Raw genomic sequence first — 27,689 nt, 5'->3', positions numbered from 1 at the left:
CTCTCTCCTGGAATCCTTACACCTTCTTTCGCCGGAAGCTGCGGATCGGAGCCCAGTTCATTCATCTGGATCCCCGGCGAGGCTGCTTCCTCTGAGCCGCATCTGGGAGCGGTCGTCCAATAGGAAGAGGGCCCTTTCTCAGACCCCTTCGCAATCAAGTCCTTCCTGTTCATCTCCGGGCTGAAGATGCGTCCTGGATTTTCCATGTATCATCTCACCGATGAACTCTCTGACGGGACCGTGAGTTTGGCCCTTGGGGCTCCCCCAGTTTGTTTGCATTTCGGGTAGATACTGCTCCTCGGGCTCCGGGGTGGGAGGTTGACCCGTTGGGCCTGGTTGGGTGGAAGGGGATTGGCCCCTATGGTTCTCCAGGTTTCTATGCGGAGGTTATCGCGGAGGTCCCTGCTCCTGGGACTTTTAGTTTTATTAAGTTTTACTACATTATATTATGTTTATTACCTTTTTGCCCTCTGAGGGCTTCTGTTTTGATGTTTCCATTTGCAGCCATGTGTCCGGTGGTAGAGTTACCCCTAACTGTATCCTTCATGTGTAGGATGCACGTCACCATTGGTGTGACACAATTGCACTGTTGTGTATACTTTTTGTGTCTTTTTCCTTTTTTCTTTCTTTGTTCTTTTCTTTTTCTCTGTTTTTTTTCGTTTTTGTTTTCTGCAGGGTTCCGGGACGCCATGGTCCGATCGCCATTGGGAGTGGAGATTGCTGGCTGCTTTGGGCTTTTTTCTGCTGAGCGTGTTGCGTTGTTACCGCCATGGCCTCGCCCCTTTTGAAAATACATTCACAAAATGTTCAAGGCTTCAATTCGCCTCAGAAACGGGCTAAAGTTTTTCATCACCTCAAATCGCAACAAATTGATGTGGTATGTCTACAGGAGACCAGGTTTTCTCAGTCCTCCGCTCTGCGTTATCTTTCACCTCACTATCCCATCTTTTACACCGCCTCGGCTCCTGAGAAGCGCCGGGGTGTTCTGATAGCTTTTAAACGCAATCTCCCCTTTGTCTGTTCTAGGCATATAGCGGACCCCACGGGCAGGTATTTGCTTCTGCAAGGCACCCTCTGGGACCAGGAGGTTACCTTTGTCTCTTACTATGCGCCTAACCGTTTCCAGCATAAATTCTTTTCGCATCTTTGCACCATTGTTTCTCGACACTCTAAGGGTCTTCTTCTTGTTATGGGGGATTCGAATGTTACCTTGGATTCCACATTGGATAGGCGCTACGCACGGGGAGCGACCCCCTCTCATGACTTGGTGCTAGAGGAACGTATGCGCTCTCTTTTGCGGACGGCGGGGCTAGCGGACGTCTGGAGGGAACTTCATCCAACTGAACGCGACTTTATGTTCTATTCCAATCCTCATGACAGTTTTTGTAGAATTGATCATATATTCATGCAGGTCCAGCAGCAGGTCCAGCAGCTCCCCTCGGTCCGGCGGATAACTATTCCCTCCTCACCCTGGTCAGATCATGATCCCTTGGTACTCCTCCTTGCCCTTTCTGGGTCAAAACGGCGCCCTTTTCATTGGCGCATCAATGACTCTTTGCTGACCACTCAGGCTACCTGCCAACAAATAGAATTCTTTTTACGAACATACTTTGCGGAAAATTCGGGATCGGTCTCTTCAGCAGTGCCCCTTTGGGAAGCGCATAAGGCAACGATGCGGGGTCATGTTATACAGCTGGCTGCGGTCCGGAAGCGGGAGCGGGAACGCCGACTCTTGGAGCTTCATTCTCTCCTGGCCTCTGCGGATGCGCGTTGGAAGTCATCTCCATCCGTGGCCCATAAACGCGCTCGGGACGCTCTGGCAACAGAATTGGACCTTCTCGCCTCTTCGGAGGCGGAACGGGCCCTGCGTTGGACCAGACATAAATTTTACTCCTGCGCTAATAAGCCCGGTCCCATGCTAGCCAGGAAACTCAATTCTGTGGGGAAACCCCATAAACCGATTCGACTTCGACTTTCCACAGGTGGCTGTACTTCTTATCCCCAGCAGATCGTTTCCCGATTTTCGGACTTCCTTTCGCGCCTCTATGCTGCCCCAGATCCTTTCCCTGTGGCCCAGGCAGAGGCATTCTTTCAAGACCTCCATCTTCCCGGATTAACCGAGGCAGCACAGGCGGCCCTCAACGCTGGTGTCACCGTACCGGAAGTGCTCCAAGCGATCAAATCTTTACGGTCCACCGCGGCCCCAGGTCCCGACGGCTTCTCCGGTCTCTATTATAAAAAATTCTCAGCCCTATTGGCGCCCTTTTTAGCGGCCTATTTCAATGAGTTACGACAGGGCTCTTTGCCCTCTCCGGACGCACTTAGGGCACATATCTCTATGATTCCTAAGACGACCGACGATGTCCAGGAACCGCAAGCCTTCCGGCCCATTTCTCTTCTTAATGAAGACCTGAAGATATTGGGCAAGATCCTTAGTTTTCGCATCAATAAATATTTGTGTAGCCTGGTCCACCGGGACCAAGTAGGGTTCGTCCCCGGGAGGCAGGTGGGTGATAACGTCCGTAAGGTGGTCCATCTTATACATTTTCTGCAACAACGGAAAATCCCAGGATTCCTACTGTCCTTGGACATATATAAAGCTTTTCATTCTCTATCTTGGGTATATCTGCGGTTTGTGCTGTCTCGATGGTGTTTCGGGGACTCTAGTCTCTCTTGGATTCAGTCCTTGTATTCCTTTCCCTCAGCCTCTGTTAAATATGCTGTGTATTTCTCAGATCCCTTTCCTGTTGGGCGAGGGACGAGGCAGGGTTGTCCGCTGTCCCCGGCGCTCTTTGTCCTGGCGCTTGAGCCACTGGCTTTAGCGCTCCGGACCGATTGCAATATATTGGGGGTTCCATACGCTGGACAGGAGTTTAAGCTGAGCCTCTTTGCGGACGATGCCCTCTTGACCCTTACTAATCCTCTGACGACGCTTCCTAACTTGCAACGAGTTCTTGAGCGCTTCTCCTTGATTTCGGGTCTACGTATCATCTTGGATAAAACCGTCGCTCTCAATATTACTTTGGCTTCAGATTTGGTTTCGCGCCTACAATCCCACTTCCCTTACCGGTGGGCTTCCTCTTTTCTGGAATACTTGGGCATTCGCTTGACCCCCACCTATGACTCCCTTTTTGCTGAAAATTATTATCCTTTGCTTAGCTCTTTATCTTCTCTTATGCATTCCTGGCAATTTCCGCACCTGTCTTGGATAGGACGGGTTCATTCAGTGAAAATGACCATCTTGCCGAAATTGTTATATTATTTTCGCACCCTCCCAGTGCGGGTTCCCCCATCACTTTCTTCGGTTGCTTCAGGCGAAGTTTATGCGTTTTATCTGGGCCGATAAACACCCCAGAGTCTCTAGAAATACGCTCTTTGCTCATAGACTCCAGGGTGGTCTTGGTGTACCCAATGTAGCTAAGTATTATCAGGCGAGCCAGATTGCCCTGCTGTCTATGTTGCACGCTTCCTCCGATGTTCCTCTCTGGGTTCTGCTGGAACTACCTAATTGTGCCCCTATCACACTGTCGACACTCCTATGGCTTCCCCCTGCCCTGCGCCCTATGGCGCTGAGTCCGATGTTGCTCCATGGCCTACAAGTCTGGGACTCGGTACGTTACTCCAGTGGCCTGATGTCACCCTTTTTGCCCTTGCTTCCAATCGTTAACAACCCTCTTTTCCCACCGGGTCTAGATTGCCCGAGGGCATTTTCTTGGTGGGTGGCTCATGGTTTCTCACAGGTGCAACACTTTTTGACTTTTCGGTCCTTTCCCACCTGGAATGTCCTTCGGGAGTCTCGGGATGTTCCCCCAGCGGAATTTTTTTGGTACCTTCAATTGCGTCACTGGCTACTTTCGCTGAGGGCCACTTCTGCTTTCCCATATCAGAAATCTGCCTTTGAACGGCTTTGCCAGCAGCACCCGGGCGCCCCGGGCCTTATCTCCCTTCTTTACGCAGCTTTGAACAGACTCTCGTCTCACACTTCTCTTTCATATGTTGTTCAGTGGGAACGCGACCTGGGAGTGGCTGTGGATCCGGAGGACTGGAGTAGGGCCTGGTCACTCATAGCTAAATGTTCATTTAATACGACCACGCTGGAAGGTATTGTTCCGTTGGTACTGGGTTCCGGCTCGTCTGGCCCAGGCTAACCCTGCCTGTAGTGATCGATGTTTTCGGGGTTGTGGCCATCGTGGCGATGTACTGCATATCTGGTGGTCATGCCCGAGGTTGGTTCATTTTTGGTCTCGTGTGTTTGGCCTCCTTTTCACTTTGTTCCATCTCTCCATATGCCGGGATGCTCGGTATGCTTTGCTTCATTGCCCCATACCGGGCCTCTTGGCTCGTCAGCAGCGGTTGGCTTCCTATTTGTTTTTATCGGCTACTAGGACAATTGCTCAGGCCTGGAAGAGTCCGTTTGTACTTTTCCAGGGGGTGCGGGATCGTATGACTACTATGATGCTCAACGAACAGATGTCGAGTATATGCAACGACTGTCAACATAAATTTTTGAAAGTATGGGAGCCGTGGTTGCAATACGCCTTTCCCACGCTCCCCCCGGCCAGTGTGGGGAGGTAATGGAGTTTGGTATTGGCGCTCGTGGACCCCTACTCTTTGGTTTTTGTTTTTTTTTTTTTTCCCTTTTTCTCTGCTCTTCTTCTCTCCTTTTCTGTTTGTTTTGATGTGACAGTGGACAACTGTCTTTAGTTGCGATAGTCAGAGTCTTATTGATGTTATTGTAACCTATGTGCCATTGATAGCCCCTGCGTGGGCATACGTTTTGCCTTATTGGAATTAGAGCGTTGTCTGCTCTATTATGCCTTTTTTATTGGTGCAATTGACAGCCCCTGCGTGGGTGTGTTTTGTTGCCTCTGTTTTATACTGTTTAAAATTAATAAAAACCATTGAAATACAATTCACAAAAAGAATATTGGGGAACTGGAGAAAGTACAGAGAAGGGCAACTAAACTGATATGAGGCATGGAGGAGCTCAGCTATGAGGAAAGATTAGAGGAACGGAATTTATTTTCTCTTGAGCAGAGGAGATTAAGGGTAGATATGATCAACATGTATAAATACATCAGTGGTTCATATAGTGAACTCGGTGTAGAGCTATTCACCCTGAGGTCATCACAGAGGACAAGGGGGCACTCTTTACGTCTGGAGGAAAAGAAATTTCCAAACATAGAAAGGTTTCTTCACAGTGAGAGCTGTGAAAATGTGGAATAGACTCCCTCAAGATTAGGTTCTGGCCAGCTCAGTGGATTGCTTCAAAAAAGGCCTGGATTGTTTCTTAGATACACAGAATATAACTGGATACTAACATTTATAGGTAAAGTTGATCCAGGGAATATCCGATTGCCTCTTGGGGGATCAGGAAGGAATTTTTTCCCAGCAGGAGCAAATTGGATTGTGCTTTGCTGGGTTTTGTTTTTGCTTTCCTCTGGATCAACTGTGGGTATAGGATTATAACTTTTTTTTTTTCTGTGGTTGAACTGGATAGACTTTTGTCTTTTTTCAGCCAGACTAACTATGTAAGTATGTCATTCTTTCAAGGCCAAGGCAGCCTTTACTAGATTATTCTATGAACACTAAGACAAATACACATGACTCCTAGCCAAAACTGCTAAAGGGCAAACAACACCTCTATTATAACCCCTCTGGTACCACACCACAGAGCAAAAAGGTAAGTCATCCACAAGACATTGCAAACACCTGTAACACACTGCACTGATACTGGTTGCAGGAAGTTTTTTTAAACACAAGATGGCAATGTTCTGCGGTTCAGTTATCCAGACTTTATTGAAGCAAAGCCTTGTTGAACACGTATGCTGGTTTGTGTATGCTGGTAGTAGGACTTCTGTATTCAGACAAGGAATGAACAGACTAAGTTTCCCAGAAATGCTGGCAAAGGGGCGGGATCATATATCCTGAGAATCCCGGGAACTTTACAGAAAAGAAGTAGATGATGAGAAGCGGAGGATGGGTTTGTGTCTGGAGAAGGCCATGCAAGATTCTGGGGATCCAGGATGTATAGGGCCGTTTCGTGGAGAAGAAAAGGACTGCAGACCACTGGTATCACTGACGAGCAGGACAGTCAATCCTGTGAGCAGGTGGATCGTAATGCTGTCATTAGCATCGCTTCTCAACAGAGGGACCAAAAGAACACGGGGGCTCCCCCCAATTGGGAGACTACTTCTTATGCTGCAAAGGCTACAAACTATTTGAGAGGGTTCCATAACCCAGATCATCACAAGTTGCGACTGTGTTAATTTCAGTTATTCAATTCAGTACACCTTACACCACAGATTATCACTGAGACCTAGACTGCCTAGTCCATTCTGCATTACGGCCTACTCCTTTAGTGTCTCACTAGAATCCTGAAACCACAGGACTTTGGCTACAGCACGTGCCCCCTGCAGACAGGACTACACTAGAATCTCATTTCAAGCCTCTTCCAGCTTCAAAGGAACTTGTTTCACAAGACTAATTCACCATATTTAAGGGTTCAACCTGTGCTGAAGTCTGATTCTGCCCCTTCTTTAATTTTAGCCAGTTCTTGCCTTCAACCTTTGTGTTAAAGAGACCTCAACATCACTGAAAGGGGGAATCTTTCTGTGACTATACCATCTTGACTAAATCTTGTTCTTACACAGGGAGGGATCTAAACCCTAATGTGCACCAACTAGGGCACCATCAAGAGCACATAAGATTTTTCACCATTCTTTAAAGAGATACAAAAAGGGACACTAATGCCTATAACAAAAGTATTCATCTCCAAAGTTAAACCCAGTTACCAGCAACTGAGAACCCAAAAGTGAGTTAAACTTGACATCTTGATAGTTCACGTCAGCTCAGTTGGGGAGAGACATCTCAGAAGCTGGAATTGTAGTTTAAATTCTGATCCCGCTGGACATTGGGGTTTTCTTAAAGCGATACTGTGCTTTATTACTTTGTTGAACCTTTTAGAGTGTTTGATTTTTCTTTTATGCACATCTACTGTCATCCTTGTTGTTCTTGCACTCTTTATATTCTGACGGAGTCCTTCTGGTCAATGTTTCATGGTGGTGTTAGCAGGAGTGGTACTTTTAAAGCAGGCTTGGAACAGATCCAAAATTACTCAGCGGCCCTCAAGAGGGTAGCACTACACACCTTTGAAGCCTTCTACTTTTCCTTCTACTCTTCCCTTCAGAGCAAGAGGTCTGAATCTTCCACTTAGTATAAAGCCAAAAGGAAATCCACTTCTGTATTTTCTTTTCTAAAATGCTCAAACAAGACTGAAGGCTACCATTACCCTCACCAAAATCATCACTCTCTATTCTCCTAGGACTCCTTAATTGTACACATCACTGTCATCCTAAAAGAAGGAAAATACCTGTACTCTTTGTGCCAGTTTTTGCAAAATCACACACTCAAATGATTACCTCGACCCATTAAGCTAGATAACATTGTTGTGAAATGGATAAAAGCAATTTACTCCATTCCTTCTGCCTTAGTCAAACTTAGAAAAGGGCTAAAAAAAAAAAAAAACAGCTGTTACAAATGCACCCTCCAAGGATGTCCACTATCCCTTTTCCTCTTTGTACTCTCTCTGTGTATTGTTAGAAACATCCAGGACCTACAAGTAATGAATAATTTATAAACAATTTCCCCTATTTGAAGACTCTCCATGACAGTTTTTTTTTTTTTTTACCCAGGTTCTCTGGAAATACAACCTCTCCTCAACTCACTCACCTCCATAATCAGTATATGGCAACCCCAGGTCTGTTCAAAATCTGCTCTCAGAAAAGGTCTCCCACTTCTTCTTTGCATGACAGTGGCCTTCCATTGCTGTCCTGATGGCCCACTCCTGTCCCTTTAATATAGATCTGTGGAAAGTTTTACAAATCAGACACCTTTTTTTTTCCTCTCTACCATTCCTGTGGCATTTCCCAGATTCTGCAAGAGCCTCAAAACTCTATGCACAGACACATGCCTACTGTGACATTCCTTATCTATCTACTACACATACCTCTCCCAAACAAAACAAGACCAAGAGGTACTATATCTTAAGCAATAACAGAAAGACGTACAGATGACCACCTCAACCACATACTACATTTTCATGTAAATCCTCCATATGTAAACTTTAAAATCCAGGGGGTTACCAACTTGTGCTGGTGCTATAACTCCAACAAAGGTTCAATTCTGAAAAAACGTAAGGATCTACAAATCCTCTGCTAGCTACATCCAGATTTTACAGTAGATAATTACAAAAAACAACCAAACACTCCTGATTCTAACTGACATTCATAACAATATATTAATCCAAAATTACAATCTCAGTACAGGAACCACCTTGCCATAACATACACTTTAATGAAAAACCTCTAAAACCCCAATACATGCTCCCATAAAACCAGAACTATCCTAATGAACTCCATATGTAATAGGTCTCCTAAGTTGTAACAATATTATTTCAAAATGGCAAAAATAACCTATGCAGAGCTTCCCACTAAACACAGATTCCAAATACTATGCATGAAAAATCTCTTACATGGTATATGTAAATGCACCCCACTTGAGATTTTACATCAGTAGTGTGCTGTTTGCATGACTGATTGTATAGTTATCCTGGATATTGGATAGGGTTATTACCCTTTCTGATCTCATAGCAGTTATAATTAAGGGCACTTTGTAGCTAAGGACTTTCCTTTAGCAGAGGTGCTTGTAAAGGAACTTCTATATCACTGAAAATCTTTGTATGGTATCACAGCAACACATGTGACTATAATTTAAGGTTTAAATGACCAGTTCAGCTGAGTAATTTGCATCCACAAAGCACATAAAATTGTGGTCCTTACTTGCATAATCAGCAAAGTGAAATTTTTGCATATGTTGTTATATTCCTTGTTTGAATGACTGGCTCACATAGCAGTTCAATCAATAAGATTTTAAATCAGCCACATGGCATTGCTATGAGAGACTGTATAGTAGTTCTGAATATTGAATATGGGTTGTTACCCACTACAATTCACCTGTAGTTGTAACTAAGGATATTTAGTAGCTGAAGTCTTCCTTTCACAGTGACACTTGTAAAGGAATTCTGTTCAAAAGTTTCTATATTACGTATCCCAGCAGCACATCATTGTAATCCTAGCCTAAACAACCAGTTCATATAACATGGGGCAGTGAGTGAAGTTTCCATATGCAAAGCAGCACATGGATTCTTGTAATCCTTATTTAAATGTACAACTCAATTTAATTCAGTAAGTAAGCTTTTTTTTGCATCCACAGCAACACGTCTAACTGTAGTCCTTGTTAGTGTAGCCCACTGAAATGTTATTACTTGCAGTACATTAAAATGGACATTAGATGGAGGTGGTCTGCCATTCCGCATCACTCAGATGGACAGAACAGCCCTCTGGAACTTGTATGCTGTATAGCTGGACTCAGCTGGTGAGCAGGCAGTCAGGGACTACATTTCCCAAGAGTGGTAGCGTCTGGGCGGGGGTATAAAAATATCAAATCCCAGGAGATTGGCCAGGAGAGTGTGGGGAGAGACTGAAAGAGAAGGAGGTGTGCTGATGGCTGAAGTGCTGAACTAGGCAGCGGAGCGAGAATTGGAGAGAGAGGGAGAGTGGAAAGAGCCTACTGACCACCCAGTCTGACACGCTGCCCAGCAGGTCAATCTGACAGCAGGAGACCTTGCCCCATTTGTAGAGAGAGACAGACCGCTGCTACGTGCTGAACTGCTTATTCAGGTGAGAGAAACCCATGCATCCACTAACCAAGTGAATACAGACAGTTTGCCACCTCAGCTATCTACCTACACATAGTTGTGAACATTACATATAGTTGATTCAGTTTGTGGCCTAGTTCTCGCAGACGCCATAGTTGAGATACACCTATATTGCAGTTTCTTTTACAAGCTGACCGCAGGACATACAGTTGCAGGCCAGGACACAGCTGTGCCAACTGAAACAAGAAGTTTCCCTTCCTCAACAAAGCAGAATTCCCATTACTGTTAACATTTGCCTTTGATGTACAAAGAGAGCTGTCTTCACCTATAGATATTTATGCCAATTGTTGCTATTTACTACTTCAAGCCTGCCCATGTTTAGTGCTTTAAAGAGGACCCCGCCTTAACTCGCTACCATCAAGAGGAAAAGTGTTAATTCTTCCCTTGTTCCTTCACTATTTCTGTGTCACCATGCCAAGGAACTACATTACACACCTCAACTTAACTTCATGCCAACTGGGCCCCACCGAGCGCACAGAAGACACTGTAGTGTATTTAAAGTAACAGTGCTCAATTTACAATGACAATTCTCTTTCCTTCACATCTAATCCTTGTCATCTAGTTTTGAAGCGTACTTGTTTCTTGATAGTAGTTTTCTGCTCACTGGGGATTCAGCAGTCAACTCAAATTGGAGGAGGTGGATTATTTCTGAAAGCAGCAAACAGTCGTTGCTTTATGGTGAATGTTGTTATTTTTGCTCACAATTACCAAGAGTGATTATAATTGCTGTATATATCAATTTTGATTTTGGGCTTGATCAAACGCAAGTTCGACTTGAATATCGGCCACTCATGTGCTCAGTGAACACACAAACTGTAAAGGCGTTAGGAGGGCTGTTTACCCGCCGCGCCCCACAATGAACTGCACTGACAAAGCATTGTGATTGGCCAAAGCAATGCACCTGACCACAAGTCAGGTGCAATGCTTTGGCCAATCACAGCGCATGATGATGCCACAAGGGGGTGGAGCCACTCATTTGGCATCACTGGGTGGCCCCGCCCCTTAGATATTAAAGAACTGTCAGGCTGGTGCAGCTGTCGGTGGTGGCAATGGGCATCGTGATTAACATTCAATCTACTTTGGGGGACATTTCTTTTATTTTTGTTTTCAATAAAGGACTTGTCAAAGACTTCTGTCATTTTTATACACTACACTTTCATTTTTTTTTGTAAATGAGTTGTGGTTCCATGTACCCTATACTCATTCACATGGGGGGGATCTTCCAGACTCCGATGATTCCCCTACCTGCAGACCCCCACAACCACGGGCCATTGTTTGTGGGGAAGAGGCCCTTGTTCCCATCAACATGGGGACAAGGTGCTTTGGGGGGGAGACCCCTATGCCCCAAAGCACCCCCCCATGTTGAGGGCTGGTATGGTTCCAGGGGGGAGGGTGCTTGCTTGTCCCCCCTCCTTTCCTGACCTGCCGGGCTGCATGCTTGGATAAGTATCTGTATAGAATTTTTTTTGGGGGGCCCCCACATCATTTAAAAAAATGATGTTCATAGGGGTTCCCCTCAAAAATCCATACTAGACCCGATGGGCTTGGTATAATGCCATCAATTTCTTTTACATTCAGCTGTCAGCAGGGAACCCCGCTGACAGCTGAAACATAAAAGAATGTTTTCATTACTAAAATACTGCATGAGTTAATAATATAACTCATGCGGTATTTTAGTAGCTGTGCGGTATCTTACTCTGATCAAATAAGATACCACTTAGTGAATTGTCCCGGTTCAAAGTTCGTGGTTGAACTTTCCTTCGGTTCGATGGTCGACCGTGAAGTGAATGGGGGGGTTGTTCGGCCCATCACTAATCAATGCCATTTTGTTCTTTCTGACCAAATTACCTTTCATTCCAACATAAACTTCGCATTGGTTTACACTAACTTTTGAGTCCATTTTGCAGTTGTGATTTACTTTGGTCAAAGGAGAACGGTGGTGACAGCAGAATTTGGGTTTGCCACAAGAGGTTCAAATTGACAGGGAACCGAAAAAATTACTAAGCAACCCTTAAGGGTGTAGTGCTACGTTAGAATGACCTGCTCAGTTAAAAGAGACTTATGGCCAAAGCTATTTTGGCTATTCTTATGGGTCACAGGAGTGCAGTTCATTCTGTATTTCTGTGACTCATTTTCCACTGACAGTGGACTAAAGTCTGCTGTTGGCTGACATCACCGAGCCAGTCCAAGCTCTGAAAAGATCCCGACTTTAATGTCAGGATCCACCTAGAAGCTGACTGGCATTTGGCTCAGCCTTTCCCTTCCCCTCCCTCTACAGCCCAGAGCTCCACTGAGATGGGCAGACCAGAAAAACTAAGCAATTAGCAGTCTTTAATTCCTCAGTTCTTGGTGTAGAGCCAGTTGCAGACAACTGCAGCAGGGATCAGTGCTGTAACCATCAAGGAGAGTATGCTTTTTTGTTTTTTTTAATTCTCAAACTTCTCTTTGGACATAGTTTAATAAGTAAGAATTTTGCACCACATCACATGTTGTTACTGTAGTTGATTGTATAGTTGTCCTGAACATCCAAACGGAAACAAGCATACTCTCAGTTCTATGAAATATTGGGTCAGCCCAGTAAAAGAATTTGTGGATTGTGGTAAGACATAATCTCAATAGATGCCTCTCCCAACCAAAAGCAGACCATACGATACTACACCCTAAACCAGGGGTCTCCAAACTTTCTAAACAAAGGGCCAGTTTACTGTCCTTCAGACTTTAGGGGGGCCAGACTGTGGCCGTCGGGAGTAGAAAATGTTCCGGCATCAGTTGGGGTAAACAATGCCCCACTGTTGATAGGAATTTTGCCCCAACATTGGTGTCATTAGGCAACATTGTTGGTGTCATTGGGAGGAATTGTGCCCTATCACTGAAGTCAGTACAAGGAATTGTGCCCCATCACTGGTGTCATTGGAAAGAATTGTGCCCTGTCACTGGTGTTATTGGGCCCCACTGTTTGTGTCATTGGGAGGAACTGTGCCCCATTATTGGTAGGACTTGTGTCCCATCGTTGGTGTTATTGGGAGGAATTGTGCCCCTTTGTTGCTGTCAGTGAATAAAGTAGTGCTCCAAGGGCCAGATAAAAGCAAGCAAAGGGCTGCAGTTTGGAGACCACTGCCCTAACAATGGAAGAAAGATCTAAAGATGACCTTCTCAAGAACACAAAGTCCAAAGATATTACATTTGTCGTGGAAATCCTCTATATGTACCAGGTTCCAATAAACTAACTTTAACATCCATGAAATCTATTTGGAGTTACGGACCTATACTGGTGCTGAAACTTAGACAAAGGTTCAGTTTTTCACATGTACTGGTCCTGCACCAAACTGAGGCCATACTGGATTGAAATATCACAAAATTCACAGAATTTACCAGTTTTCCTTTTGTTACATCACTCCCTTATCCTGGTAAAAACTTAGCAGGATTCCATTCTTCAGTACCTCCTAAAATGCAGGCAAATCCTGCATTCCAATAAAATGGAGAGACTTTTCCCCACCTTCGATAACCACGTGGCTTCGCACAGTGGAAGACATCATGCTGATAGAGGACCATTTACTCTTCTCTCAAAGAAAACATAAAATCAGTAAAACATGTTTTTATTGGATCAATTTTATATTATATAGTCAGGTTGAAAAAAGACAAGTCCATCTAGTTCAATAACAAAAGAAAAAGAAAAACCTCTATATACAGTAATATACCTGTAGTTAATCCAGAGAAGGACAACAAAAACACCAATAAAACATGATCCAATTCACTCGAGCAGGGGAATATCCGATTGCCTGCTGGGACTTCCTGTCCCAGCAGGCAATCGGATATTTCCTGGAGCAACTATTCCTAATGTTATAACCTATTGATATTCAGTTACATTTTGTGCACTTAGAAATGCATCCAGCTGTTTTTTTTTTTTAAATCTACTGAACTGGCCGGAACTAGTTCATGCCACCTTCAATCTTCAAAAAATCCCAAAGTGGCTGTTCCCTTTTTTTTTTTCTTTATCTTGTGAGCTAAGGTAATTGTTCATCTACTTTATCAAACCAGATTTTAAGTGTACCTTTTTTGTTTTATAAATGTTGGAGTATGGGCCATCATAAGGTACTGTATGTGTGTGTGCATGTGTTATCAAGTGAAAATGATGACGTACAAGATAAAATGTGTTCAGTAATTTGAAAAGAAAATGCATTAAAAGGTGATAATTCAATTCATTTTCAGAAGGAAAGAAAACCTCAATTCTAGCTAACTTCATTATGTACAGTATCACCAGAGAGACTTGACGGTACAGAAATCTAGGTCAGTCTGTTTGCTTGCAGTGCCGTTATAAAAAAATCATATCCTTCATGCAGGAAGTGTAGCGTATTTAATTATTTATCTACGGCAAGCAAAACAAAGACGATTAAAAGTCCCAGGCTATACCAATGTTTGCATATGTCACCATTCACCTATTGTATGTTATTTTTCTCTTTTTAGGTAAAAGATAATATGTTATTTGTGTTTGGCATAGAGCCGGTTTAAAAAATACTAATCCCTAATTGGAAGAAAAATAAGTTCTGTAAATTCAAGGAAATGTATTTGGTCTTGTCTATGTGCTATTAATACTCCTATGAATAATACAATGATGTGTTTCTATTAAAAGGAGGAGTATATTCCTGCGTATGACTCCATCTTCAAGAGGTCAGAATTTTATAATGAAAAACTTCACAGAGATGACAGGGCACATGCAAAACACAAGGGTCTGGAGCTTCATAATGAGGTACCACTAAATATTTTATAGCCATAAAGGAAATAAATTTAAAGAAAATATTAACAAATGATATGTTCATGTTTTTTTTGCACTGAAACAAGCCTATAGAGTAGAAATAACTGCCGTAACCCAGTTTTGGGGGAAAAGAAGGTCTGTTTCAGTAGGATTGCAAGTTATGCATTACTCGTTCTTTTAATTAGAGAGACCCTGTCACTAAATTAGAACAAATCAGATAACATCCCTGAAAAAGTATTTTAAAAGCTTACTTGCAATTTTTTTTTTTTTGGTTTCCATAATTATTTTTTTTATTCATTTGCAATGATCCTTTGAACTTTTGACTATTCTAAAAGAATCATTTCCCTAGCATAGCCCTCTCCTCTTCTGAAAATATCTAATAACTATATTTGCTGACCCAGCATCTCTGTTCTAAGGAGGCGCAACCATTTACGTAGCTGTTGGGATAGGAGTGAAGGGGAATACTATAGAGTGTCACTTAGACAACACATTATAGATGGTTTTTGGATGTCTAAACAAGGGGGGCTGTTACATGTACAGTAAATAACATGCATAAAATACATTAAGTGCACATATGATCGCATGGGAAGATTTTATTGGAAATCAATGGTCTGGCGACTAGGTCTCACTTCTTAACAATCATCTTGCTAGCACCCCGCTCATTTCAGTATGCTGAAATTTAAAGGAAAACTGTACCTTTAGCACAAATGTCCTTTAGTCAACTCCACTACCCCAATGAGTGCAGTAAAGCCAAATGTTTACTTTTTTTCCCAATTCCAGTGATTTGTACTGTGCAGCCCTGCCTTGCACCACACATCTTTTGTGCACCACAGCCCCATTAATTTCCTATAGATGAACTATACTCAGAGGCATTTAGCCATCTAGTAGAGGATGACTCATGCATAGGAAAGAGAAGCCAGTGGGACATTTTCACTACAAAGGCTGTGGGGCATCAGGAAGGTAGTTATTTTACCAGGCTGACTGAATTCAGTGCTGTAGGCATTCATTTAAAGGGCAACTGTAGTAAAGGTATAGTTGTTACTAAAGTGACTCCCAGTAAGATGTTAAAACTTCTACTTGTGTATCAGTATGGCCGTATGGCCCTTTCACACAGGCAGACTGATCGGATTCACCTTTATGCTTTTCAGGCAGACCCAATCGTATCACCCATTGTTTTCTATGGGGAGGTGGATGTAAATGGACATGTGTCCGTTTACACTCATCTGCATCTGATCCGATCTGGTCCGACAAAAACAGACAGGGGTTCTAAACAGACAGCAGTCCATTTACATCAGACCTTTCCATAGAGAGCAGCGGGCTGTGTCCGTGTCCACTCTGCTTGTGCACACAAACCTGTCATTTTCCTGCTCAGCAGGGATCAGCAGACAGATCCCCCACTGAGCAGGTTGATCCACTTGGCAGAGTCTGCCCATGTGAAAGGGCCCTTAGAGTACCACAAAAAACTTTTATGGGCCTTTCTGCCAATGACAGTTGGTCAAGAAGTATAATATATTTGTTGACTTTACTTTCTTGTTTCTTCTTGTAGGAATGCTCTCGTCTTGTGCCAGTACTAAGCTCTTCAGAATATGGGAGACACCTTCATCTTAATGTAGACAAAGTAAACAGAGAACATGTTAGGGTTGGCGTGGTACGTCTGGAATTTTATCGCAAGAGTGGAATGAGTAAATCACTGGAAGAAGGTTATGGTTGTGTAACTCCATCCTAACATTGTTTACAATACACTGGACATTTGCTGCAGAAAAACTTTAATTCAATAAATTTTATCAAAATGTTGAGTGTGGATATTCATTCTTTGCAAAGTCACTAAACCCCAAATGAATCGGTGTAAAATCAGAAAATGTTTTTGCCGCATTATTATACTCTTTATATTACATTATTTTTCTGTTCCTTTTATTACACAAAATTGTGCTGCTTTTAGGTAGGCAACACAAATCTATTCATATAGGATTTCACAGTGTTGAAGAGTTTGCTTTGTGTGGAAATTTCCTGGGAAACAGCATTTGCCCATAAATGTTATATATACTTTTGGCGATGTCGCTTTCCATCCATATTCCCAGCACCATTGCCTGAAGACTACTGAAAGTTGCAACTTTTGAGCATAACATACTAAACTATACCCAAAACGTGTTATTTAGCAATGTTTATATTCTGTTTTTCAAAATTAATTGAACTTTGCCTAGTCTTGCAGATATAAGAAAGTAGAATTCACAAAGAGTTTTCTTCTTGGAATGTTTATTTGCATTTATTTACCCATTTTCTTAAGTTTGTCTACTTGTACCTAGATATCCAGTGATCACCTGAGAGTAACTATCCGTTGTAATATAAGCTGCACGGAACAAGCCTATTTTACTGTAATTTGTAATTTTGTGGACACCTGCTAGGGAAGTGATGATAGCAGTCAATTTGTTCCTGTATCAGAAAAAAGATGATCTGTAGCTGATGGAACTGGTGTATGGCAAACTCTCCCAGGGTCAAGCACTTCTGGGCAGCCAAAAAAAGAGCCAGTATTTGTTACTTTGTTTCGATAACAGAAAAGACAACACTATTGAGGTACTTTTTTTCCAGTCATATAAATGGTGGAAGAAATTGTCAGAATGTTTGCAAAGGCCAGAACAGACTTAAAACACTTTATTTTTTAGGTACTTAAAAGGGCCCCATTGACAGTAACTGCATATTACCTGAGGAAGCAAGTAACACTTTCTAGTGACTTACTCTTGGTCAGGGGTGTCAAACTGGCGACCCTCCAGCTGTTGCAAAACTACAAGTCCCACCATGCCTCTGCCCTTGGCAGTCATGCTTGTAACTGTCAATCTTGCAATGCCTCATGGGTTTGGCAACAGCTGGAGGGCCGCCAGTTTGAAACCCATGCTCTAGGTGGTCCACCAAATGAAACACATGTTGAATAGTTGAGCGATGTAATCCCTGCAAAAGATACCCTAGTCAGTATCCAATACAAGGTTGAAGACTGAGAGGATATGTCTGTGAAGGTTCTTATTTTCCTAGGTCATTATATACTTAGTAGTAGTTAGATGTTTTGTAGTTAGATGTTTTGCTACTCATCCAATTCTAAGTTAACTCACTCACCTTGAACAACCAACATCTGCTTTGAATTAAGAATATCATGAGAGGTGTGAAATTTTGTGAACCCCCTGTTCGTATTACATGACTCAATCCCCATGGTACCATGAACGCAGGAGCAATTGTTCAAATTACATGGCGAAAAGTGTGTATTGTTGACCAATCGCAAGGGTAGATGTCAGGGCAGGAGCCGAGGAACGGACAGGCAGGCCTAACAATGTAACGCACTGGCTGACGACAACCACCACCCACAGACCGAAGTCCCTCAGGGCGCGGAGTCTAAGTCCCAGGCTGCCCTTCACCAGGGCCCCTGATGGTGGGGATGGACTTGACGCAGCCAGGAACCAGGTCGCGGCCCCCGAGACACCTCAGCTGCGGTAATGGCCGCCGCCAATGGCGTGTAGCTGGTGAAAGAAGCAAAAGAGTAGTCAGACAAGCCAGGGTCAACAACAACAGGACAAAACAGTACAGGACAGCAGACGAGAATCACAGGTCACAAGCCGGGTTCAGCAACAGAGGGTCAGATCAAAGGAGAATACAAAGAATAGTCAAGTCACAAGCCGAGTCAGAATACCAGGCGAGTCACGAGAGTCAGAACAGAGTAATAGTAACACAAAGACACAAGACACAAGTGCAAAGAGCATGTGCGGGCCACAGGCTTATATGTCATCAGCCACGCCCTTCTGGGGGGTGGACCACAGAGACCTGAAGGCATAAAAAGATTTCCCATCATGCACAGCAGAATCCAAGATGGACGCCAGCACATGGAGTAACATAACCTCAGGAAAAAGGTAGGACCTTGACAGTAGAGATGTTAAAACCACCTTATATTGTCTATTTACAACAACTGCGCAGTGTGAATGTCTCACCATTTAACCACTTGCCCTCCAGAGGATTCCCTTCCCTTCCTGACCAGGCCATTTTTTGCGATACAGCGCTGTGTAACTTTAACTGACAATTGCGCAGTCATGCAACACTGCACCCAATGAAATTTACGTAATTTTTTCCCATAAATAGAGCTTTCTTTTGGTGGTATTTGATCGCCTGTGCATTGTTTATTTTTTGCGCTATGAACAAAAACGGACCGAAAATTTTGAAAAAAAAAAAACCTATATTTTAGACTTTTTGCTATTAAACATGTCCAGTAAAAAAATGTTAAAAATCATATTTAGTCATAAATTTAGGTCAAAATATATTCTGCTACATGTCTTTGCTAAAAAAAATCCCAATACATGTAAATTAATTGGTTTACATGAAAGTTATAGTGTCTACAAATGGCGGTATAGATACTGGAATTTAAAAAAATTATTTTTTTTTTTACTAGTAATGGCGGCGATCAGCAACATATAGCAGGACTGTGGCGGGCATTCTGACACTGGGGGGAACTGATTTGGTGTCACTGGCATAGTCAGTGACACCAATACAGTGATCAATGCTAATAAAAATAATGACACTGGACAGGAAGGGGATAACATGTGGGACAATCAAAGGGTTAAGTGTGCTGTTTTACTATGTGGGCTGTGTGTGCTTTACACTGTAAGCACACTGCTTTGTCTGCAGGGGCGGACTGACAACCCATGGGGCCCCTGGGCAATAGGGGATCATGGGGCCCCTGTGTCCTTGCCCAAACTCAAAAAAGCCTATGAAAAAGGTACCAGGGGCATCTCATAGGGCCCCCTACTGACCCCGGGCCCTCGGGCATTGCCCGAGTTTCCAAATGGTCAGTCAGCTCGTTTGTATGGCTCTGCTATGCAGAGCCATAGAAAGCAGTGTGCAGGAGATGACAGGGGAGAGATCTGTATTGTTTACATACAGGTCTCTCCCCCTGCCAGAAATCCTTTGAGATCACCGGGGACTCACTGGCCGGGACTCGGTGATTGATAGCTGAGGCCGGGACTCGGTGATTGATAGCTGAGGCCGCGAATGGTGGCACGGGTAGGGCGCCCCTCACCCCGGAATTGCAAAATCATGTATATATGCGTGATTTTGCGCACCCGTGCTACCCTGTAGCAGTATTTCTGCTATAGGGTGGTGCGGAAGTGGTTAAACAAGTCACAAATAATACCCATAATGTCTGCAATATGTGTGAAGCATCAATTTCTTCTTGTTGCCTTTCACAGCATGACATTAAAAGCCGTAATAAAAGGAAAGCAACGTGGGATCCTTGTTAGTACAATAGAAACAATTTATTCAACATTAAAAATACTCCCGCACTGCTTTCCTTTTATCATTTGAGCTAACTGGATCACCCTGGGCCACTTGTGGCAAGCTACAGGAACCTTGTTATATAGTCTTTTTGTCCATATTTGAAGATTGCTGGTCTATTCTACTGCTATAGTAGGAGTGGAGTGATTTGTGGATTTTTTAGAGTTAAAGCAGTAGTAAACTCCCCAAAAAAAGTGTGCCCCTGGGCAGTTTAAGTGATAATATGCTAGTATGCACCACATACTGTTCTAGCAAATTATGACAGACTTACCCTAAAATGAAGCCCTCCAGCAGCGTGCTGTCAATGCTGTTGGCGTTTCCACCTTCACCCAGTCACAGTCGTGCATGTCCCAGTGAAATGTAAATATCTCCTAAATAATGCATGTTTATGAGATATTAACTGTACCTACATGTATGCTTTATTATAAAACATAAAGTAGACTTTACTACTGCTTCAGACAAGAGAGTTCAGTCTCTGCAACAGTGTATCAATTCTGTGTAGGGGTTCCTTCTGCAGAAGCTGATTCATTACAGCATCAGTGATGAGTACAGAAATCTCCATACACTTAGCAGAGGTCTTCTTCATATTCTTAGCACTTATTCATAACCTCATTGGGCTAACGCACGAAACACATCAACCTTGCTTTTCTTTGCCCTCTGTATGGTGTACTGCTTTTGGATTTTTATGCATTAACCACTTTACTAAGGCGCTATAGCCAAACGACGGATACAGCATGGTCGTCCAGTTCTGGGAGGGTCTCATATGACGTCCTCCCTGAACGTGCCCCCAGTGGTGTGCACCCGGGCCTGTCTGTGATCTCTGTGTTCTTTGGCCTTTTATCATGTCATGTGATCAGCTGTATCCAATTACAGTGGCTTTTTACCATGTAATCAGCTGTGTCCAATCACAGCTAACCCACTTGTAAATACACTTGCCGGTTATCGGCAGTACTTTCCTCAAGCTGTCACAGCTGTCAAAGCAGACATCTGCACTGATAATCAGAGCACTGATTATCAGTGCCCTGGTTATCCATGCAGCCCCAAAAGTGTCCACCAGTTCCCAACAGTGCTGCCCAGCAGTGCTACAAATCTGTTTGCGTCAATGCCACCAGTCAGTGCTGCCAGTCAGTGCCACCAGTCAGTGCCCTTCAGTGCTATTAGTGCCCATCAGTGCAGCATCATCAATGCCTCCTCATCAATGCCCACCAGTGCCACCTCATCAATGCTGCCTATCAGTGCAGTCTCATCAATGCACATCAGTGAAGGAGAAAAATTACCTGTTTGCAAAACTTTATAAGAGAAACAAAGAAAACCTTTTTTTTGTTCAACATTCTTGCACTTTGTTTCGTTTATAGTGCAAAAAATAAAAAACCCAGTGGTGATTAAATACAACCAAAAGAAAGCTCTATTTGTGTGAACAAAATATAAAAATTTCATGTGGGTACAGTGTCACATGACTGCGCAATTGTCATTCAAAGTACGGCAGCGCTGAAAAGTGGTCTGGGCAGGAAGGGGTTAAAAGTGCCTAGTAGGCAACTGATTAAGAGGATGTTTGTTTGTTTTTTTTGGGTGTGCGGGCTGTCCAGTGGAGTTCCAGCCCCCGCCACCTAATCCCCCCCAAAAAAGTCAACAGTTATAAATACTGTAGCTGCTGACTTTTAATATTAGGGCACTTACCTGTCCATGCATCCAGCGATATCCTCACCCCAAGCTGATACTTCAGTCAGCTGGTTTCCCACTGAGCACGTGCGAAGTGCGCTGCACTTTGTGAATTGGCCGCAGTCCTCTGGGACTTTGGAAGTATCCCGGAGGGCTGCGGTGGGGGTGTGCGTGAACTTCCAACTCAGTTTGCCAAAATCAAAATAGAGTACCCGCTCCCCCCCTCCTCCCCAAAAGGTGCCAAATGTGGCGGGGGGGGGGGGGAGTTGGCAGAAAAGTGCACTTACACTTTTGGGTGGTACTGTGCTTTAAAAGCATCTTGTGTAATAAAAAAAAGTTGTTTTTTTAATTAAACAGTCCTGTTTAACCCCTTATTAACTCTTAATTTACTCTAATGAGCCCTAATAAACTCTCCTTTTCCATTTAATAATTTTTTTCCTGCTGATTTTTTTTGTTCATTTTATTTTATAAACTAATAATTAAAACCTTTTTTATTTGCTCTTTTCATTAATAGTTTTACATCCTAACCTATATTTACACATTTCACATTTAAAACAGTGCAAAGTTGAAAACAAAAAATGTATTTCATTGGTAAAGAACTTTTCAATGCTTTGTACCAGAATCATAATTTTAGTGTCATTTTAAAGAGGACAAATTACAGAATAAAATGTGCACTTTTTATGTGCAGTGACACTATTTATTTTTAAACTAACACTGCTCAAAGAAAGTGCTTTTGTTTTAGTTTTGTTACATTTCTCTAAAGATTGTGAGAAAATATCATTGTTGCAAGACAATATTTACGAAAAGAAAGCCTTGTTTGTCCTGAAAAAACCCCCCAATATATGTAATACGTTGTTATCTTAACCTCTTCACGCCGGCGCCTCCCGGCCCTTTAAGAGTTTCAGAAGCTGGGAGTCGGCGGGGTTTTAGGGTCATGTGACCGCCGTGATTCGCTGTCACGGAGGTCACATGATCGGAAAAGGTCCCGATCAAAAGGGGAGATTGGGACCTTTCCGGGAGTCGCGGACATATGTGCTGGGAGCACGCAGGATGCGCGCTCTCATCACATATGTAATTTCTAATTGCACGCAAATATGTTGCCGCACGGCGTGAAGGCCCAGACGCCGAGAGGTTGCATATTTGCGTGCGATAGGCGTCAAAGAATTAAGTAATGACAAAGTTATCGAATAAACAGGTCCATAGCACAGTATTAAAAATTGCTCTGGTCCCAATGGGGTGAACAGGTATGACAGCCAAAGTGGTTAAGGAGCAGAGCCACTGCGTCCTTAACAACTGATCACTCATTCAGCTGCTTATTTTATATTTTGTATATACAGCATTTTGTTGTAAAAAGTGGAGAAACAAAAAGCCAAAGCTGACACATTCCACACAAAACACCAAAAATGGACTGGACAAAATGATTGGCACCCTCAATTTAAAATTTGGTAGCACACCCCTTGGAAAAAATAACTGAAATCAATAATTTCCTGTAACCATCATTGAGTTTCTTACACCTCTCTACTGAAGTTTTGGAGAACTCTTCTTTTGCCAACTGCTTCAAGTCTCTCAGACTGGAAGGGTTCCTTTTCCCAATGCTGTTTTGAGATCTCTATAAAATTGAGATCTGGACTCATTGCTGGCTAGTTTAATGCTCTCCAGCACTTTGTCTGAAAACATTTCTGGGTACTTTTTGACATGTAAGACCCATGAACTCTGATGGAGACCCACCTTTCTGACACTGGACCGTACATTGAACCCCAGAATTCTTTGGTAGTTGTCAGATTTCCTAATACCAAGCACATGGTCAATACATCCAGTGCCTGAAGCAGCAAAGGAACCCAAAAAAATCAGTGAACTTCCACCATGTTTGACTGTAGGGACTGTATTCTTTTCTTTAAAAGCCTCAATGCTTTTTCTGAAAACAGTAGATTGAAGGGCTTTACCAAAAAGCTGTAATTTTGTTTTGTCTGTCCACAGCACATTCTCACAAAAAGATTTTGGCTTCATGGGGTACTTTTTGTCAAATACCAATCTGGCTTTTTCATGTTTCTGTGTCAACAGTAGGGTCCTCCTGGGTCTCCTACCATAGCGTCACTTTTCATTCAGATTGTGATGTATAATGCAACAGCTTGCACTATACATATTGCACTATACACACAGTTGTACCCTGTGCTTGACGGTCAGCTGGACTTTGTCTGGAATATGATCGAGGTTCTTTATCCACCATTCAAACAATCCTTTGTTGCAATCTTTGATCAATTTTTCTCTGTCACTCACATCCAGGGAAATTAGCTACAGTGCCAAGGGCTGTAAACTTCTTGACAATGTTGTGCACAGTGAACAAAGGAACATTAAGATCTCTGGAGATGGACTTGTAACCTTGAGATTGTCTATGCTTTTCCTCAATTTTCGTTCTCAACTCCTCATACAATTCTTTGCTTCTCTTTCTCTTCTCCAAGCTCCATGTGGCACGCAGAGACACACAACAAAAAGGTTGAGTCAATTTTTCACCATTTTAACTGGTTGCCAGTGTGATTTCTATATTGTCAGCACCTGTTAATTAATACAGATGAGTTTTGCACATTACAGGAGCATCACAAACTTGGAATGCAATTATTTATTCTAATTTTGAAAAGGTGCTGTGAGGAATTTCAATTTAGTCCGTCCCTCCTCCATACACACATATAGTTCAAAGTACTTCAGGAACAATGCAAGTCAGACACCTAGATGTGTGATGCAAAATTCAACTTCTTTATTATTGGCCTTAAGTAATAAATGATAATGGGGTTTTTGCATGGAATTTGTTAGATTTGGCTTTTTGTTTCTCCAATTTCTTTTAAATCATACCTATACAAACAAAAGAAATAAACATGAGAATGCATAAACATTTGTAATTGCAACAATTTTCTGGGCGAAGTGGTGCATTATTTGACAGAAATGCGGGGGTGTAAATATTTTTGGCCATGACTGTATGTGGGAGAGTGATGAGCATGGGAGATACTGGTGTAGGATGTCTCCTTGGTTAGGCAAAATTGAACATCATTCAACCCCGAAGACTGAGGACATCTTTTGGTGGAAAAGATGTACCGTGTGGGAGTATTGTAGCCTGCGCTGGGTTTTTCTGTTCCTGTGTTTCAATTTTGTTGATGGACCAATAAAAAAAGCTGGTGTTAGACTTTAATTACTTACTCAAGTGCACTTCGTAATCAAGGCTAAAGTATTTCCAAAGTATCTCTTTCTTGCAGAGAGGTTTGCCTTTGCTATACTTATTTTTTTACAGTGTGCCTTAAAGTGTATAATAGTCAAAATTTTAAATCATATGTTCATTTCCAGATTGTATTTCAATTATTTCTAGTCTTCTCGTATTAATCTGAATTATCTTGACATTTGTTAAGATCTCCACACATTTATTGTACTTTCTTGAATTCTGTGGCACATATTCACTATTTCCTGTGAGCAGGCACAGCTGTGTCACAGAATTCAAAAAGCCTGCCTTCTGATCTACAGAGCAGCTGAGAGGAGAAGTTTCAGTACAAGAATCACTGCTCTCAGGCACATGGTACTATGGGATTTTTGGTCCCTAGAAATTGAAAGTAAACAACCGAAGATAAGGTGCAAGGCGTGCAAGGAAACTAGGAAGTTGTGGAAAAAGATGACCTTAAGACAGGAAGCACTTACAACATGAAAGGAGATTTTTCAAGTACGTTTCTTTTGGATTGTAAAAAAAAAACCTTTAGTTTGTATTGCTATTACAATTCTGATGTTATAAAATGAAAGCGTAGGTTGTGACCAAAGATCTCCTTTAACAAAGATAAAACATTTTAGGTGTATTTAACACAAAATGTACACTGCATCTATTGCAAGGATTTTAGCAAATGTTATTTCTGATTTCTCATTTTCTCCTTGCTGAAAATAAGCAACATTTGTATAGGCTGTTAAATTGTTCAAAGTGAGAGCAAAACTACAGGTTCTGCATAGAAGATGAGGTCACTAATAAATAGTTCTGTATTTAAAATTAGCTACTTATCTCACCATGTTTCAGTGCTTTCAGACTGTCAAATGTGTGTGTGCTGAAGGATTAATACAGTAAATACAGAAAACAATCCACCTTTCTGCTTGTCCCACCTATGATAGTTATAGTTATTTTCATAGTTATTGTAAAGTTGAATAAAGACACCAGTCCATCCAGTTCAACCTGCGTGGGTGTGTTCAAGTCAAATATCCTATCCCATATCCCTGTATATTGTGCTCGCCAAGATGCCCATCTACGTTTTTTGAAATTATCAATACTTCCTGCTAACACTTGATTGTTGAAGAGTTCCACATCCTTACCACCCTGACAGTGAAAACCCCCCTACACAATTTGTGGTTGAGTGGCCCATTGTTTTCTTGAACTCAGACTGAATAGTTTATTCCTCATGTTAGAAAAACCACTGAGATTTTTATATAATCATAACTCCACTAAAGCATATCTTCTCCAGGGTCCTCTAGCTCCCATATTAATTGCTGTCCTTTTCTGGGATCTCCCCAGCTCAAGCACATCCTTCCTGAGGACTTGTGACCAGAACTGGATGGAATACTCCAGATGTGGTCAAACCAGAGTTCTATAAAGTGGCAGGATTATAGCTTTATCTCTTGAGTAAATACCCGGTCATGCATGCCAATATTCTGCTAGCTTTGCAATCCATTGCCGAGTGTCATCCACTAGGACCCCCAGATCCTTTTCCATCCTGGATTTCCCCTAGAGGTTCTCCCTTTAGTGAGGGACTAATTTTAGCTCCCCCCCCCAGTGCATTACTTTAAATGTTTCAACATTAAACCTCATTTGCCATTTGGTGCCCATCCCTTTATTTTATGAAGGTCTTCTGGTAAAGTTTCTATATCGTGCTGTGAAGAGATTGTCCTGCTTAGTTTTGTACTGTCAACAAATTATTGAGCTATTTATAGCAACCTCAATATCATTTATGAATTAAACAGAATTGGTTCCAGGACAGAGCCCTGTAATACCCCAATTAACACTGTAGACCAGTCTGTGTACTCATCAGCACCCTCTGGACGCAACCCTGTAACCAATTTTCTGTCAATGAACAAACCCTATGGTCTAAGCCAGGGGTATCTCCAAGCAAAGGGCAAGTTTAGGGGTCTGGACCGGAAAATGCCCCAGCATCAGTGGGAATAAACAATGCCCCATCTTTGGTGTTAATGAGGAATTGTGCCCCATCATTGGTGTCATTGGGCTCTGTTCTTGGAATCAAGTATGGTATGATTCTTCCAGGGGAAGAAGAAATACCCGACCACTTTAAAAGTTCTGCTTGCACAAAACTTCAAATGAAGGCACTAAGAATCTTTGTCAAGCAGGAAATTTAACTTAGAGAGCTTCAAAGCACCTCAGAAAATGTAAATATATTTAAAGTGTTACTAATCCCACAACAGTAAAATCAGTCAGTATATGCAGAAAAGCATGCTTGTTATACTTACTGTGGAACCTAAGGGGTTAATCAGAGGATTAACAGAGGCATTGTGTAAAAAGGCCGTTTGATCCTCTCTTCTCTGTTCCGCCCCTTTTTTAAGTGACCACCTCTGGTCTCCTAATAAGGCAGACTGAACCGTAGCCATTTTGCACATGCTCAGTTTGGTGTGTATTGCTAGAGAGTTTTTTTTTTCTTTGGAGAGTACATGTGATGACCACAGGGCCAATCAGCACTGGTCAGACAGAGATCAGGGGGTGTGCATCCTCCTAGAGCAGAGAGAAAACTCCTCCTACAAGCTTTAACTAGTACTTGGCTGAACACTGATAGAAGCCAGAAGACTGCTTTAACTTCTGATGAGAAAAAGGTATTTAGCAGTTTATATTCACTAAAATAATTGCATTTCCATGTCCTGTGTACTGTGAGAGACCAGATATAGCAAATGCAGGGTCCTGGGTTAAGTAACACTTTAATGATTTATTCACACCTCAGTATATTTTGTGCAAAAAGTGATGTCACACTTACTAAACTCTGCATTAAATTGACCCAAGGGTAAATTGTAACAATCCCCCCCCCCATGCTTGCTGGGTTTGCTAGACAGAATGTTGACTTACCTTTTACGATTATTTGTATATGAAATTGTAATTGTTCAGCATTTTATCAACGTAATAAAATGCGCTCTGTTTCATGTACAAAAATGCTTATCAAATATGTTATAAAAGGTAAC

General features: G+C 42.5%; 1 protein-coding gene across 2 annotated transcripts in view; it reads left to right on the top strand.

The window, feature by feature from the left end:
* Positions 1-16,327, top strand: part of CFAP90 (cilia and flagella associated protein 90) — a 44,560-nt gene extending 28,233 nt beyond the window's left edge. Inside the window, exons 2-4 of one of the 2 annotated variants that reach the window (XM_089654518.1) lie at positions 7,695-7,759; positions 14,409-14,525; positions 16,078-16,327. In XM_089654518.1, the coding sequence (XP_089510644.1) occupies positions 7,695-7,759; positions 14,409-14,525; positions 16,078-16,257 (362 nt within the window). In that variant the 3' untranslated portion in view covers positions 16,258-16,327. The remainder of the gene's footprint in view (positions 1-7,694; positions 7,760-14,408; positions 14,526-16,077) is intronic. The other variant, XM_089654519.1, reaches the window with a different exon arrangement.
* Positions 16,328-27,689: the final 11,362 nt, after the last annotated feature.

This window comes from Staurois parvus, unplaced genomic scaffold (assembly GCF_062004578.1).
Source record: "Staurois parvus isolate SC_StPar_1 unplaced genomic scaffold, SC_StPar_1.0 ptg000772l, whole genome shotgun sequence".
NCBI classification, from domain to species: Eukaryota; Metazoa; Chordata; class Amphibia; order Anura; family Ranidae; genus Staurois; species Staurois parvus.
This window is presented reverse-complemented; position numbering and strand designations above follow the sequence as displayed.